This window comes from Hyla sarda, chromosome 4 (genome assembly GCF_029499605.1).
Source record: "Hyla sarda isolate aHylSar1 chromosome 4, aHylSar1.hap1, whole genome shotgun sequence".
In the NCBI taxonomy this organism is placed as follows: domain Eukaryota; kingdom Metazoa; phylum Chordata; class Amphibia; order Anura; family Hylidae; genus Hyla; species Hyla sarda.
In genome coordinates, this window is record NC_079192.1 from 224862421 (window position 1) to 224880870 (window position 18450).

At 40.7% G+C, this 18450-nt stretch overlaps 2 protein-coding genes across 5 annotated transcripts in view; one reads left to right on the forward strand and one right to left on the reverse strand.

Moving 5' to 3' along the window:
* Positions 1 to 18450, forward strand: part of TPRKB (TP53RK binding protein) — a 131498-nt gene that overhangs the window by 78436 nt on the left and 34612 nt on the right. The gene's annotated exons all lie outside the window — the stretch shown is intronic.
* The window catches only part of ALG10 (ALG10 alpha-1,2-glucosyltransferase), a 43083-nt gene that overhangs the window by 3849 nt on the left and 20784 nt on the right, over positions 1 to 18450 (reverse strand). For all 4 annotated transcript variants that reach the window (XM_056573672.1, XM_056573675.1, XM_056573673.1 and 1 more), the window contains exon 3: positions 1638 to 1829. In XM_056573672.1, coding sequence (XP_056429647.1) covers positions 1638 to 1829 — 192 coding nt within the window. The remainder of the gene's footprint in view (positions 1 to 1637; positions 1830 to 18450) is intronic.

An 18450-nucleotide genomic window follows, 5' to 3' on the forward strand; every position in this document is an offset into this window, starting at 1 on the left:
TAAGTTTTCATTTTTTCCTCCTCGCCTTCAAAAAATCATAACTCTTACATTTTCATCCACAGACTAGTATGAGGGCTTGTTTTTTTGCGTGACCAGTTGTCCATTGTAATGCCATCACTCACTTTACCATAAAATGTATGGCGCAACCAAAAAAATACTATTTGTGTGGGAAATTAAAAAGAAAACCGCAATTTTGCTAATTTTGGAAGGTTTCGTTTTCACGCCGTACAATTTACGGTAAAAATTACGTGTTCTTTATTCTCTGGGTCAATACAATTAAAATGATACCCATGATAACATACTTTTCTATTACTGTTGCGCTTAAAAAAAAATCACAAACTTTTTAACCAAATTAGTACGTTTATGATCCCCCTATTTTGAAGACCTATAACTTTTTCATTTTTCCGTATAAGCGGTGGTATGTGGGCTAATTTTTTGCGCCGTGATCTGTTCTTTTTATTAATACCATATTTACTTATATAAAACTTTTAATACATTTTTTATAAAATTTTTTGGGGAATAAAATGTTATAAAAAAAGCAGCTATTTTGGACTTTTTTTTTTTTTTTTACGTTCACAGTACGTTATCATTAACATTTTATTTTAATAGTTCAGATATTCACACACACGGTGATACCAAATATGTATATAAAATATTTTTTAACACTTTTTGGGGGTGAAATAGGGAAAATGGGGCACTTTCCGTTTTTATTGGGGAGGGGGTTTTTCAAATTTTTTTTACTTTATTTTTTTACTTTTATTTTTACACTTTAATAGTCCCCATAGGGGACTATTTATAGCAATCATTCGATTGCTAATCCAGTTCACTGCTATGTATAGGACATAGCACTGATCAGGGTTATCGGTCATCTTCTGCTCTGGTCTGCGGGAAGGCATATCAGAGCAGAAGATTCCCGGAAGACAGCGGAGGCAGGTGAGGGGACCTCCGGCTGCCGTGCTGGATGATCGGATCGCCGCAGCAGCGCTGCAGGCGATCCGATCATCCAATTAAGTGACCGCGATGCTGCAGATGCTGTGATCTGTATTGATCACGGCATCTGAGGGGTTAATGGCAGACATCCGCGGGATCGCATTACCGGTGGGTCTCTGGCTGCGATCAACAGCCGGGACCTGCCGCGCATGATCCGGGCATCGCTCTGATGCCCGCAGTTATGCTTAGGATGTAAATGTACGTCCTGGTGCGTTAAGTACCGCATCACCAGGACGTAAATTTACGTCCTTCAACGTTAAGGGGTTAAAGGGGTACTCCGGTGTAAACTTTTTTTTTAATCAACTGGTGCCAGAAAGGTAAACAGATTTGTAAATTACTTCTATTAAAAAGTCTTAATCCTTCCAGTGCTTATTAGCTGCTGAATACTACGGAGGAAATTATTTTCTTTTTGGAACACAGAGCTCTCTGCTGATATCATGACCATAGTGCTCTCTGGACAGTTCTTAAAATGGACAGAGATGTCAGCAGAGTAGGAAAAAATCCCCATAGAAAACATATGCTGCTCTGGACATTTCTTAAAATGGACAGAGATGTCAGCAGAAAGCACTGTGCTCATGATGTCAGCCAAGAGTAGTTTGCATATACAATGAACATTCTTGCAAGAGGAAATGTCTGCTCATAGATACCTTAGTGTGGATCCTGCATAGAATTAAATAGAACATATACAAGTTGCCAAGACTAAAGAGGAGGTTAATAAATCTCAGCATTCCAGATGAGCAAACCACATTGTCACTCCATCCAAAGAGCCAGGCAGCAGGCTTCACTATGCCGACAGATGTCAGATACAGACCAGGTAGAGTCGTAATCATTGGATCCCACTGAGTAAGAAAAATTAACAATTTTAATAAGGGAACATAAATATGTAAACAAAAATCTATAAAAAAAAAAAAAAGGTGTTAGATTCTTCTGTCAGTAAACTAGCTGTCCAGAGACTGCTGAGGAACATCTAAGTAGGCCTTTGCTAGAGGTGAGTCTGATATAAGAGTCCTGATGTTTCTGCTATTCTGTAAAACTAAAGCATAGCCAGTAGATAAAAACCAGATGGCCACCACATCTGATTTTCCTGTATGACAATGGCCCTTAAAGGGGTACTCCGCTGCTCAGCGTTTGGAACAAACTGTTCCGAACGCTGGAGCCGGGAGCTCGTGACGTCATAGCCCCACCTACTGACTGTCATTTTTATGGTGTGATGTATCTTCAATAAAGCTGCTTGCAACGAAGTGCTGGACCCTCCGTACATTCTTTCTTCAATATTGGATGCCTTGCCGGGAACCGGTCCGAGCACCGTACATCAGGGAAGGTGAGCTGGACCCCTCACTTGTTTGTTGCATTTGTCATAGCCCCACCCCCTCAATGCAAGTCTATGCGAGGGGGCATGATGGCTGTCACGCCCCCACCCATAGACTTGCATTGAGGGGGTGGGGCGTTACATCATGAGGAGGCGGGGCTATGACATCGCGAGCTCCCGAAGCCGGCTCCAGCGTTCGGAACAGTTTGTTCCAAACGCTGAGCAGCAGAGTACCCCTTTAAGCTGTAAAATGAAGGAAAACAATAACCTATATATTCTAGCATCCACCAGCAGTAGGCCATATTCAGGCAAGCAGATGGTCATCTGGGGATTGGTGATGAGGCTTCAACATGGTGAAAATTTTTAAAAAGGGGTTACTAGCCAAATAAATATTTAAAAAACATTGTCTATTAACCACACCAGTGTCCAGCAGCTGCCATTCTGATGCTTAGCAGGTCTCCGCTGACCTTCACTTCCTAGTCCCGTCTCAATACACAGAAAAAGCCCATTCAACCAGCCACTGGCCTCAGAAATTTCCAGCATGTCAAGAAAATACCAGGAGGTTGGTGTCAAAATGGCAGTGGCAGGGACCAGTATGGCAAGTAACTCTTATATTTGTTTGGGCAAGTCTACCACATATTAAAAACAAACGAACAAAAAAAAAACCTTAATTGGTGTGAAGTAGGCTTTAGAACCAGTATGACGAAGACAAAGGGGGAGATCAAAACCTGTCCAGAGGAAAAGTTGCTGAGTTGCCCATAGCAACCAATTAATTTTATAAATAATTTAGAATTAATTATAAATGATAGTATAAAAAAAAATCCATATTAGTACTACTACTACTAAAAACATAATATTAAATCTGCTGATATAAAATAAAATAAAAATATTTTTTTTTTTAAGAGAAATTTCCCTAGAAACACCTAGTAGTAGTTACACTGCCAGGAGCTGCAAACAAACACAGACACACATTTCAAATGATCCAGCAGTTTGACAGTCCCAGGTAACAGATTATCAGGACTTTTACTATATAGCAGAGTCTATATTGTGAAAAATAATTACAAAAGCAAATTCAAACTGATGCTTAAGGGCAAAAAGGACAACAAGACAACAAAGCAAAGTTTTGTTTCCAACAGTATAAAAGACACTTAAAGGGGTATTCCAGGTAAAAACATTTTTTATATCAACTGGCTCCAGAAAGTTAAACAGATTTGTAAATTACTTCTATTAAAAAATCTTAATCCTTCCAATAATTATCAGCTGCTGAAGGTGAGTTGTTGTTTTCTGTCTGGCAACAGTTCTCTCTGCTGACATCTCTGCTTGTCTCAGGAACAGCACAGAGCTGAAGAGGTTTGCTATGGGGATTTGCTTCTACTCTGGACAGTTCCCGAGACAGATGTCATCAGAGAGCACAACAACTCAACTTCAGCAGCTCATAAGTAATGAAAGGATTAAGATTTTTTTATAGAAGTAATTTACAAATCTGTTTAACTTTTTGGAGCCAGTTGATATTTATATATATAAGTTTTTTCCTGGATAACCCCTTTAACCCCTTAAGGACCAGACCAATTTTATTTTTGCATTTTCGTTTTTTCCTCCTCACCTTCTAAAAATCATAACTCTTATATTTCCATCCACAGACCCATATGAGGGCTTGTTTTTTGCATCACCAATTGTACTTTGTAATTACATCATTTATTTTCCCATAAAATATACGGCGCAACCAAACAAATATTATTTATGTGGGAAAATTGAAAAGAAAACCACAATTTAGAAAATGTTGTTTTCACGCTGTACACTTTGCGGTAAAAATGTTTTCTTTATTCTGTGGGTCAATATGCTTAAAATGATACCCATGGTATATGCTTTTCTATAATTGTACCAGTTAAAAAAAATCTCAAACCAATTTAACAAAATTAGTATGTTTGAAATAGCCCTATTTTGACCACCTATAACTTTCTAATTTTCCGTATATGGGGCGGTATGAGGGCTCATTTTTTGATCTGTAGTTTTTTTATTTTATTAAAATTTTAGAAAAATTTGGAATAAAATGTGACAAAAAAGCAGCAATTTTTTTTTTATTTTTATGTTTACCCGGTCCACCGTACGGAATAATTAACAATATATTTTAATAGTTCAGACTTTTACGCACACGGCGATACCAAATATATGTATTATGTTTTTTTACGTTTTTTTGGGGGCAAAATGGGAAAAACTGACACATTTAGATTTTTTTCACACTTAAGTAGTCCCCATAGGGGACTATTTATAGCAATCATTTGATTGCTAATACTGTTCAGCGCTATGCATAGAGCATAGCACAGATCAGTGTTATCAGTGATCTTCTGCTCTGCCCAGCTCGATCTCAGACCAGAGCAGAAGACCCCGGGAGACAACCGGAGCCAGGTGAGGGGACCTCCGGCCGCCATTCTGGATGATCGGATCTCCGCGGAAGTGCTGCTGGCAATCCGATCATCCATTCAAAGTACCGCACTGCCGCAGATGCCATGATCTGCAGGGGCATCTGAGGGGTTAATGGCGGACATCCACGCGAAATGTGCATGTGCAAAATGAAAGAAGTGATCTGATTGGTTGTTATGGGCAACTTTTCCTCTGCACAGGTTTTAATAAATCTCCCCCTTTATATCCTTTGGGTGGCTATTTCACTGTAACTACAGCATATTTGATAGCTCACTAAGGAGCAAGATGGCAAAAGCTTTAAAACAAAACACATACCATCTAAGGGATCTAAAAAAATGTCTTCACAAACCTGGCAGTACCAATACCTATGCAATAAAAACCTCTCTATTGTCTTTACATTCATAAATATTCATTTCACAAGGGAAAGCTGTACAGAAATCCACAAACAGAAATTGTTCACACTAATGTGTCTGAAACTATTAAATCATAGTCACGCTCTTACCAGTCAGTGTATAAAACAGCAACTGTTTGGGTGCCGGGTGCTCCAGGCCTGACGATTATTCCAAATATATGGTTTTTGTCATAACAGTGTATTCCATCTTCACTCTACTGTCTATGCCCTCTGTACTCTCGTCATTGAAGTATTGTTCCTCTTGTCACAATGGCTCATTTCATATTAATTGACAGCTATTTATTACTTATGAATATTTATGAACTGGACATAAAGCCACTTTGTTTTTAAAGTGAACCAGTCAGATGACTTATGCTGCCTTATCTTGGAGAACCATATAACAGGGGAAAGCTGAGATCTGCAATATATACCGGTTGGGTTTCTGAGGAAGAGCAGAGTAAATCCTGACAGGACTCTTAGTAGCGGCTGTTCACTGCAAAAGAGCACCATGAACATAGTTGACTTAGGCCGCAAGCTTAAGGCAAGAACCTCCAAGGTAATATTTTCTGAAATATTACCTGTACCATGAGCCACACCAGAGAGGCAGCGGGAGATTAGGGAGGTAAACAAGTGTCTCCGAAGCTGGTGTAGGAATGAGGGGTTTGGGTTCATGGAGAACTGGGCTGACTTCGCTGTCGGTTACCGGCTCTACCGTAGGGACGGGCTGCACCTCAATGGGGAGGTAGCAGCTGTGCTTGGGGAGAAGATGGCTAGAAGGGTGGAGGAGTGTTTAAACTAGGGACTGGGGGGGAGGGAACCTACAACATAGAGGGGGAAGATAGTGTAGATAGAGAGGGGGAACTTATTAATATACCTGGGGTGGAGCAGCGGGAGGGGTTAGAATAGTTAATAGGAATAGGCTTCATAGGGAAAAAACACATACACCATTGAATTGCATGTTGACTAATGCCAGAAGTCTGACCAATAAAACTGATGAACTGGAATGGTTGATGTCTGAGGAGAATTATGACATAGTGGGTATAACAGAGGCTTGGTTGAACGATAGCTATGACTGGGCGGTCAACATACAGGATTACAGTCTATTCAGGAAGGATCAGACAAAACGGAAAGGGGGAGGAGTCTGTCTTTATGTAAAGTCTAGTCTGAAGGCCGCACTGCAGGAGGATATACGGGAGGGAAACGATAATGTGGAGTCATCATGGGTAGAAATTTATGGAGATAAGAATAAAAAAATTCTGATAGGGGTTTGCTATAAGCCACCAAACATAATGGAAGAAGCAGAATATCAATTATTGAGGCAAATAAACAAGGCAGCAAATCAGAACGAGGTGATAATAATGGGGGACTTTAAAGGGGTACTCCAGCGCTTAGCCATCTTATCCCCTATCCTCTGATTGTGGGGGTCCCACCGCTGGGGACCCCCCGTGATCTTGCACGCAGCACCCCAGTTAAAATCAGTCCCCGAAGCATGTTCCCTCCGGGTCTGATTACCGGCGACCACGGGGCCGGCGGCGTGTGACGTCACGCTCCACCCCTCAATGCAAGCCTATGGGAGGGGCGTGATAGCTGGGACCCCCGCGATCAGGCATCTTATCCCCTATCCTTTGGATCGGGGATAAGATGTCTAAGCGCCGGAGTACTCCTTTAACTATCCTGATATAAACTGGGAGACTGAGACCTGTGAATCTCATAAAGGAAACAGGTTTCTGACTATAGCTAAAGACAATTATCTGTCCCAAATGGTGCAGGGCCTGACCAGAGGGGGCGCCCTACTAGACTTAATATTAACCAACGTACCTGACAGAGTAACTAATGTGCAGGTAGAAGGATACCTAGGAAATAGTGATCATAATATAATACATTATAACTTCTTCTTCAATAGGGGAGTCTCTCGAGGGGCCACAAACAATGAACTTTTAGGAAGGCAAAGTTCGATCAACTCAGAGAAGCTCTTAACAATATAAAATGGGATAATGTCCTCAAAAAGAACAATACTGACACTAAATGGGAGACTTTTAAGAATACTTTAAATTCTCACTGTAAGATGTATATACCTAATAAGAATAAAAGGGTCAGAAATAAAAGAAAACCAATATGGATGAATAAAAATGTTAAGGGGGCAATAAATGACAAAAATTAAGCATTTAAACTACTAAAACAGGACGGCAGTGAAGAAGCATTAAAAAAGCTATAGAGAAAAATGTAAAATATGTAAAAGACAGATAACAGCTGCAAAAATAGAGACAGAAAGACTCATTGCCAAAGAGGAAAACTAACCCCAAAATGTTCTTTGACCCCTTAAAGGGGTTTTCCAGGAAAAAAAAAACCTTTTTTTCAACTGGTTCCAGAAAGTTAAACAGATTTGTAAATGACTTCTATTACAAAATCTTAATCCTTCCAATGAATATCAGCTGCTGGAGTTGAGTTGTTCTTTTCTGTCTAAATATACCAAAACCTACTTGGGGAAATGAATCCCCTCAGGGTAAACCCTGACTAAAGATCCCCTATAAAATTTTACTTTTATTTGTACTTTAAAAATTTCCAGTGTAATTCACATTTTTTGCCACTAGATGGCAGTGGTGTTTTAAAACCTTCAACACTGTGCTTAGCTGGATTCCTTTCTATTAGAATTGCTAAGTGTCTGTAGTCTGAACCTAGCCGAATAGGTCACTGGCACAGCATTATATTAAAACATTAATCCTCTCCTCCTTTAACGTTTCGCCATTTTAAATGGCTCTCAAAAAGTATGAGGCTTTCTCAAAAAGTAGGAGGCGCCTCATACTTTTTGAGAAAGCCATTTAAAATGGCGAAACGTTAAAGAAGGAGAGGATTAATGTTATAATAGAACGCTGTGCCAGTGACCTATTCGGCTAGGTTCAGACTACGGAATGCTGCCAGCGCTGATTGAATAAGTCGGCACTAGGACCGGGCAGACACTGCAGTCTCCAATAGACTGCAATGTGTTCCGCGCGGATTTCCGCCTGAAGAAAGAGCAACACCATTCTTCAGGCCTAAATTTCCAAGCGGATTTTCCGTTCACAAATTCCGAAGTGTGAAATTGTGAACGGAAACCCATTCACTACACTATGCATTTTAGCAAGCGGAATTTCCATCTGCCATCTAGTGGCAAAAAATGTGAATTACACTGGAAATTTTAATAGTACAAATAAAGGTAAAATTTTACAGGGGATCTTTAGTCGGGGTTTACCCTGAGGGGATTCATCTCCCCAAGTAGGTTTTGGTATATTTACAAGTTGTCCCAGGGATCCCTAGGGGACTAATCTTGTGTTGTTCTTTTCTATCTGGCAACAGTGCTCTCTGCTGACATCTCTGCTTTTCTCGGGAACTACACAGCGTAGAAGAGGTTTGCTTTGTGGATTTGCTTCTACTCTGGACAGTTCCCGAGACAGGTTCATCAGACAGCACTTAGACAGAAAAGAACAACTCAACTTCAGCAGCTAATAAGCAATGAAAGAATTATGATTATTTTTTTTAATAGAAGTAATTTACAAATCTTAATAGGTATAGTTGAAAAACAACTAAGGACCAGTCCTCAAGGTGTATCAGAAATATTAGCATATGATCCAGATAGTAAATATAATATTTTTAATGATATAGGTCACAGGTATATAAATGTCACTAATACCTGTCCCTGCAGGGCCCTTGCAAGGGACATAGAAATCAGTGCATGTAAGTATAATACAAATACTCATAAAAAAATATATATATATATATTAAAAAATATTAAAAAATATTAGAAACTTGCATCCATATGTAAAAATATTAAAAATATTGTGCTAACAGTAGTTCAATGTTCTCATGATAGAGTTCCAGTAGCTAAGTACACAGTTCAATTGTTTGCGATCCTTGTGTGGAATAGACAATAGCAATCGTTGGTGGTACAGTATGTATCACATTTATAAGAATAACGATACGAGGTCTGGTGCACGGCACCACTCACCACTCCTGAAGCCGTCTATGGGGCTGGTTGTACGGGCTGACACGGAGATGTCAGGTCTCCGGAGGTGCCCGGTGTCTTAGTAGCAGCGCAGATCTCCTTCTCCTGTAGTCCTCGGCTGGCACGGGTGGCACCGGCCTCTCTGGTGTGCCGTGGATTGCTGGTTGGTCCAAGGAGACGGCGACAATGGCAATAGTTTAGCAGCAATGATAGTGTAGTAGCAGCGGTGGGAGTAGGTGCGGCGTGCCTCGTGTGAACTGAGCGCTGTGCGCGCGTAGTAGAGCAGTGGTCCCGATAATGAGGACTTCCAGCAGTTGCAAATGGTAAGTTGGAATATCGCTATATTGAAGATGAATTTATATGTATGATGGTAGATGCAAGTCTGTGGTAAGTTTCTAGACGCGTTTCAAGGCCTCGGGCCTTTTCCTCAGTAGAAATATATGTATACAGTACGTGTCAGGAACATTTTATAGTGTGGCTAGTGATTAGAGGAAAACTTGGAAAACCTGGAATTTGCGGGATAAAAGTAAGATAAGGTACTGGATCATATGAGGTAGAGAAATAGAGAAAATATAAAAAAGTGGGTAAGGAAAAGGAAGATATTAGAAATAGATAATCAAATAGGTATGGCATGAATACAAAACAAATGGGATAAAATATGATTGTCCCATGTGGCTGATAAAAATAAAGAATTAGATAAATAATAAAAATAAAATGTTGTTGTGAAAATGGAAGTGAACAGTCAAGTATGTATGTGTAATGGAAAAATGGAATATAAGAGGGTGACAATAAATTGGATGAGTGTATCTAAAATATATAAATATAGATGTACATGGTCGTGCGCACATATGGAAATAAATGGATATAAAAGTGTGCAGGAGTAATGTAAGCATACAATTATTATATAGGGTACCTTTTTATTTAATATAAAAATAAAATAAAAAAAAAAATATAAAAAAAAAAAATAAAAAAATATAATATATAATATTTTTTTTTTTTTTTTTTTTTTTTTATATATTAAATAAAAAGGGACCCTATATAATAATTGTATGCTTTTTTTTTTTTTTTTTTTTTTTATATTAAATAAAAAGGGACCCTATATAATAATTGTATGCTTACATTACTCCTGCACACTTTTATATCCATTTATTTCCATATGTGCGCACGACCATGTACATCTATATTTATATATTTTAGATACACTCATCCAATTTATTGTCACCCTCTTATATTCCATTTTTCCATTACACATACATACTTGACTGTTCACTTCCATTTTCACAACAACATTTTATTTTTATTATTTATCTAATTCTTTATTTTTATCAGCCACATGGGACAATCATATTTTATCCCATTTGTTTTGTATTCATGCCATACCTATTTGATTATCTATTTCTAATATCTTCCTTTTCCTTACCCACTTTTTTATATTTTCTCTATTTCTCTACCTCATATGATCCAGTACCTTATCTTACTTTTATCCCGCAAATTCCAGGTTTTCCAAGTTTTCCTCTAATCACTAGCCACACTATAAAATGTTCCTGACACGTACTGTATACATATATTTCTACTGAGGAAAAGGCCCGAGGCCTTGAAACGCGTCTAGAAACTTACCACAGACTTGCATCTACCATCATACATATAAATTCATCTTCAATATAGCGATATTCCAACTTACCATTTGCAACTGCTGGAAGTCCTCATTATCGGGACCACTGCTCTACTACGCGCGCACAGCGCTCAGTTCACACGAGGCACGCCGCACCTACTCCCACCGCTGCTACTACACTATCATTGCTGCTAAACTATTGCCATTGTCGCCGTCTCCTTGGACCAACCAGCAATCCACGGCACACCAGAGAGGCCGGTGCCACCCGTGCCAGCCGAGGACTACAGGAGAAGGAGATCTGCGCTGCTACTAAGACACCGGGCACCTCCGGAGACCTGACATCTCCGTGTCAGCCCGTACAACCAGCCCCATAGACGGCTTCAGGAGTGGTGAGTGGTGCCGTGCACCAGACCTCGTATCGTTATTCTTATAAATGTGATACATACTGTACCACCAACGATTGCTATTGTCTATTCCACACAAGGATCGCAAACAATTGAACTGTGTACTTAGCTACTGGAACTCTATCATGAGAACATTGAACTACTGTTAGCACAATATTTTTAATATTTTTACATATGGATGCAAGTTTCTAATATTTTTTAATATTTTTTAATATATATATATATATTTTTTTATGAGTATTTGTATTATACTTACATGCACTGATTTCTATGTCCCTTGCAAGGGCCCTGCAGGGACAGGTATTAGTGACATTTATATACCTGTGACCTATATCATTAAAAATATTATATTTACTATCTGGATCATATGCTAATATTTCTGATACACCTTGAGGACTGGTCCTTAGTTGTTTTTCAACTATACCTATTATTTTCCATAGGCCCTTGGGTGAGGGCAACACCAGTTAACCTCAGGTTCATGTATCTTCTTTATTACTGAGTGAGCTACACTATCTTTCCTAATTTACAAATCTGTTTAACTTTCTGGCACCAGCTAAAAAAAAAAAACACACGGCACACTATATAGGAAACTACACCCCTCAAGGAACGTAACAAGGGGTATAGTGAGCCTTAACACCTCAGCCAGAAGCTTCAGCCTATCACCAGCCGAGGCTGGAGATCGCTGCGGCCGGTGATAGGCTGAAGCTCCATGTGATGTGCTGGGCTAACAGGAAGTAAGAAGAATACAGCCCAGGGACCGAACACCTGTACCACAGTGTACCAGAGCAGAAAGTTTGTCTTCTTTTATTTTGCAGCCCGGACAGGATAAAATGAGAAAAGTGCTCGCCGGACTACTCCTTTAAAGGGGTACTACTGTGTAAAACTTTTTTTTTTAATCAACTGGTGCCAGAAAGTTAAACAGATTTGTAAATTACTTCTATTAAAAAATCTTAATCCTTCCAGTACTTTTTAGCGGCTGTATACTAGGGAGGAAATGTTTATCTTTTTGGATTTCTCTTATGTCACGACCACAGTGCTCTCTGCTGACATCTCTGTCCATTTTAGGAACTGTCCAGAGCAGCATATGTTTGCTATGGGGATTTTCTCCTGCTCTGGACAGTTCCTAAAATGAACAGCAGAGGTCAGCAGAGAGCACTGTGGTCGTGACATAAGAGAAATCGAAAAGGATAAACATTTCCTCTGTAGTATACAGCCCCTAAAAAGTCCTGGAAGGATTAAGATTTTTTAATAGAAGTAATTTACAAATCTGTTTAACTTTCTGGCACCAGTAAAAAAAAAAAAAAACACACGGCACACTATATGGGAAACTACACCCCTCAAGGAATGTAACAAGGGGTATAGTGAGCCTTAACAGGTGTTTGACAACTTTGTGTTGAAGCTGGACATGAAAATGGAAAATCTGATTTTTAACACTAAAATTATGGTGTAACTCCAAATTTTTCTTTTTCAAAAGGGGTAATAGGAGAAGATGCCCCCCAAAATGTAAATGTGTTATACGCCGATAGGCCGCTGCAGTTCAATGATTTTAACGGGCGCTTTAAATCAATGAACTGCAGCGGCTTTGCAGGTGCAGAGACCGCCAGCGCTGCCGGCTTCTCTGCCCCTGCCTGTCCTGGGGTCTAGAGCCCTGCTGCCGCCGCTTCTCTCCCCCTGGCTATTGGTGCCGCTGCCCGTTCTCTCCCCCTGACTATTGGTGCCGGCGCCGATAGCCAGGGGGAGAGAAGCGGCACCGGCAATGGGGCCGCTGCCCCGTTGCCTCCCCAATCCCCGATTGTATAATTACCTGTTGCCGGGGTCGGGTCCACGCTGCTTCAGGCCTCCGGTGTGCGTCCCCTGCGTCGTTGCTATGCGCTGCGAGACGCAATGACGTCACTCGTCATTGTGCCGCGCCGTGCAGTGCATAGCAACGACGCATGGGACGCACACCGGAGGCCTGAAGCAGCGTGGACCCGACCCCGGCAACAGGTAATTATACAATCGGGGATGGGGGGAGGCAACGGGGCAGTGGCGCCGGCAATGGGTGCCGTTGCCCCTTCTCTCCCCCTGGCTATCGGCACCGGCGCGCCGGCACCGATAGTCAGGGGGACAGAACGGGCAGCGGCGCCGATAGCCAGTGGGAGAGAAGCGGCGGCAGCAGGCTCTAGACCCCAGGAAAGGCAGGGGGAGAGAAGCGGGCAGCGACGGCCTCTCTCCCCCTGCCTTTCCTGGGGGTGTATCGGGGTATACGCATGCACACATACGCACCCTAATTTTACCAAGGATATTTGGGTAAAAAACTTTTTTTACCCAAATATCCTTGGTAAAATGAGGGTGCGTGTTATAGGCCGGTGCGTGGTATACCCCAATAAATACGGTAGTTCATAAGGTCGAAAAAAGACCACAGACCATCATTTGTTGAAATCTATCTTTAATATTTAATTTCTTAATTAAAAAAATTAGGCTAAAAAAGGAATATACGGTCAAAACTGGGATCACTGGGAGGAGGGCAATTTGCAGTATTAGTATAATGTAAACATTTTAGGAACTATAGCTTCGAACCGAGGCCTCTTCATGATCATATGGTATAATGGAGTAGGGTAGAGCATGTCCTTAGTCCAATACGAACATATTGTTGTTTTTTTTGTGAGGGACATGTTTAGTGCAAGGGCAAATTTTTTTTAAATTCCCTGGGAATTAGTGGCCGTCCACTGATAAGGCTTGGCATGGTATGCCTGTGGGTTGGCTGCTATAAATTGGTGCCCATAACAGTTAGTCTCCTCCACTATCATCCGAACCAATTCTGTGCAGAAAATTTGGGGGGAAAAAACGGCTTAATTGAATCCTGTGGTATATATGCGAATGCCTGGAGTGGCCACAAAGTCAGGCACCTGGGGGGGGGGATTTGAATCCGGAGCCCACTCTGAGTAGGTACTAGTACCTGTTTCCGTGGTAATACTAGGACCTAGCTCGACACTATATCTAGAACACCTGCGAGGCGGTTCATCATCAGACTCAGTGGAAGAGGAGGAGGCTGAAGAAGAGGGCAAATAAAGTTGTTCTTCACCACTATCAGAATCTGATGAAGATGCCAAGAAGGCATATGCCTCCTCAGTGCTAAAAGTGCGACGGCTTGACATTGTTTTTGCTTTTAGTTTTAAACTTTTTTAGGGAAAAAAAAATACTAAAATGACAAACCATACCACCGAGTACGAACAGTGGCAAACAGTCACTCAAATCCCTAACAGTTTAGAAGATTTTTTTTTTATTGATTTTTTTTCTAACAGAAAAAAAAAACTAAAACTAGTATCTGTACCACCAAAAACTACTAACTGTACCACTGAAAATAATCTGTTGCAAATGACAAAGTGTACTACCACTGGAAATGAACAGTGGCAAACTGTCACTCAGTTCAGTAACGGTTTAGGAGAAAACGTTAAAAAATTTTGATGTTTTTTGTTTTCAATCTTTTTTTTAAATATTTTTTATAAACTAAAACTACTAACTATACCACCACTGAAAATAATCGGTGGCAAATGATGAACAGTGGCAAACTGTCACTCAATTCAGTGAGGTTTAGGAAAAAATAAAAAATGTATTACGTTTTTTTCTTTTCTAAAGTTTATTGATTTTTTTATTTTATTTTTTATGAAAAAAAATAAAATTAAATGGCAAACTGTACCACTGGGAACGAATGGTGGAAAACGGTCGCTCAATTCAGGAAAAAACGGTGGAATGGTGGTATGTGAGGTGGAGTGTGCACTGATTTATTCACTGCCAGCAAGCAGATTATGAAAGCAGGGATGCATGCCTATAAAAGGGTAAGGGGCACAATCATTTTTTTTTTTTCTTTCAATCACCACTGAAAGGATTTGATTTATTTTTCTTTCTGTTCAGTGACTTCCACTGATTTATTCACTGCCAGCAAGTAGAATATGAAAGAGCAGGGATGCAGGAATGGATGCCTACAAAAGGGTAAAGGGGCACAATAATTATTTTTTATTTTATTTTTTTCAAGCACAAGCACCACTGAAAGGTTTTGTTTTATTCTTCTTTCTATTCAGTGACTTGCACTGATTTATTCTGTGTGGCATCTGGATAGCAGTGCAGGGACCAAGCAGAGGGCAGCGGCAGGGACAGAACAGATTGTGCCTATAAAGGAGATGGGCACTACTTGGCAAAAGGTTTTTTTTTATTTAAAATTTTTACTTTATTCACAAGTCACTGTTATCAGTGACTGGTACAGATTTCTATCTGCCGGCAGCAGCAGCAGCTGATTGACGGCTGCAGTGCAGATCGACGGCTACTGAAGCTGATCGCCGGCTTGACAGGTGGGCAAAGGGGAGGACGAAGGGACACAGAACGGGCACAGAACTGGCACTGAGGCTGATGCGGGCACAACTTCTTCTGTCTTTTTTAAAGTAACACTTGCTCCAATTGCTGTTCTCACAGAAGTGAAAGCATCGGAGCAGGAGTTACTGTATCTCGATCGTGGATACATTGTGAGAGCTCCCTCCCTGGACCAATCACAAGGATCCTGAACCAGGACCACCTCTGATTGGTCCCTGGTCATCAGGCAGAACTTCTCCCCTGCCGGAGCCAATGGAGGTGAAAAGTTCAACTCGCGGGCTGCAGCTGGAGCCGTGATTATGTGAACGCCGTATATAAAGCGGTTTGCGTGAACCCCTCGTGTCACCCATCGTATACACAGCATTCTGCGTGAAGGGGTTAACTATATAAATTGCAAAAAGTCAAAAATGAAAGTGTAGGCCCTTTAAAAAATGATGAGGAAGAAATAAAAAACGGGGATCAGGAAAAAAGCAATATATATTAAACAAATTCTTCTCCACTGTATTCAATGAGGAAAATTAAATGCAAGGTGAAATACAGCAAGATAAGGTAAACTCCCCAGCACAGGTCACCTGTCTAACCCAGGAAGAAGTACAGTGCCGCCTACAAAAAATCTAAATAGACAAATCACCAGGTCCCGAAGGCATTCACCCCCGTGTTCTAAATGAATTAAGTAATGTAATAGACAGACCTCCATTTTTAATATTTATGGACTCTACAGGGACAGGGACTGTTCCCCAGGACTGGCGCATGGCAAATGTGGTGTCAATATTTAAAAAGGTGTCAAAAGGTGACTCCGGGAATTATAGACCTGTTAGTTTAACCTCTGTTGTATGTAAATTGTTTGAGGGTTTTCTAAGGGATGCTATTTTGGAGTATCTTGATAAAAATAAATGTATGACTCCATATTAGCATGGCTTTATGAGGGATCGGTCCTGTCAGACTAATCTGATCAGCTTTTATGAGGAGGTGAGCTCAGGGGCAATCGCTGGATGTCGTATATCTGGATTTTTCCAAAGCATTTGATATGGTTCCACATAAAAGGATGGGGCTGGGGGAGAATGTGTGTAAGAGGGTAAGTAACTGGCTCAGTGATAGGAAACAGAGGGTGGTTATTAATGGTACTTATTCTGATTGGGTGACTGTTACTAGTGGGGTACCACAGGTCAGTCTTGGGTTTTGTTCTATTTAATATATTTATTAATGACCTTGTAGAGGGGTTGAATAGTAACGTTGCAATCTTTGCAGATGATACTAAACTCTGTAAAGCGGTAAACACTATAGAAGACAGTGCACTGTTACAAATGGATCTGGATAGGTTGGAGGTTTAACACTGATACATTTAAGGTAATGCACATGGGGAGGAAAAATCTGGGTGGGAATATGTATTAAATGGAAGCACCCTTGGGACGACTGACATGTAAAAGGACTTGTGGTAGTTCACCAAAAGAAACCTTGAGATGGCGCTGCTGGTTCCAAAGGTAAAAGTAACAAACCGTAGCCAGAGATGTAGGTAATACAAAACACTGGGAGGTTTATTAATTAGCAAAATAAAAACAATAAAAAGGGGGATTAGGCATTTCAGGGGAGCCTCCCCCTTCCTCAGATGAGTTTGTCAAAACTTACAAACATGCAGGTATATATACAGAAAGAAATGAGCGCCCAAAATGTACTGGGAGAGGCCTGTCACAGACTAAGCACATGCCCGCTTCGCACGCATCTGGAGTCCGGATGTTTACATCTGGACACCGGATGTAGATGCCGTTTGCTTACTGTTACACTCCTTATTCTGACCGCACTATATGCACCTTTTCTAAGTAAATTATGCATTGTTTCATATCTTTATGTATACACATATGTACTGTATCTTTTTATGATGTTTTGCACATCTGACAATAATATAATATGTGCTAAGTCTGTGACAGCCCCCCCACCCCCAGTACATTTTGGGTGCCCATTTCTTTCTGTATATATACCTGCATGTTTGTAAATTTTGGCATACTGATCTGAGGAAGGGGGAGGCTCCCCCGAAACACGTAATCCCCCTTTTTATTGTTTTTATTTTGCTAATTAATAAATCTCCCAGTGTTTTGTATTACCTACATCTCTTGCTACGGTTTGTTACTTTTACCTTTGGAACCAGTAGCGCTATCTCAAGGTTTCTTTTGCTGAACTACCACTGGTCTACTTTAAGTAAACGGTCCTACCTCTCCTGCAACCTCAGGCTTAGCAGCGGTTCCGACTTCTTTGTAACCCCATATGTGGGTTGATACGCAAGTTTTTACTTGCTGCAAGGTGAGCAGCCACTACCTAGGGGTCGCACAGGCCTCACCACTTCACTCCCTTTAATTATCCTTACGGTATCACACTATGCGCCACCACCGGCCTCTTTGTTTTTTCCTCACCAACAGATGGAAAAAGGAGTCTTAGTTAAGAGTAAATTTAGCTGTAGTGACCAGTGTCGGGCAGCTGCTACCAAGGCAAATAAAATCATGGGGTGCATCAATAGGGGCATAGATGCCCACGACAAGGAAATAATTCTACCGCTGTACAAATCACTAGTCAGACCACACAGAATACTGTGTACAGTACTGGGCACCAGTGTACAAGAAATATATAGTGGAGCTGGAGAGGGTTCAAAGACGGGCAACCAAGGTAATACAGGGAATGGGAGGACTACAGTACCCAGAAAGATTATCAGAATTAGGGTTATTTAGTTTAGAAAAAAGAAGGCTTAGGGGAGACCAAATAACTATGTATAAATATATAAGGGGGCAGCACAGAGATCTACCCCATGATCTGTTTATACCCAGGACTGTATCTATAACAAGGGCGCATCCTCTACAACTTGAGGAAAGAAGGTTTCTACACCAGCACAGATGGGGGTTCTTTACTGTAAGAGCAGTGAGACTGTGGATAATGGATATGGATATGAATAATAACATCACTGGTTATGGGTTATGGATACTAGATTTATAGGGACAGAACGTTGATTCA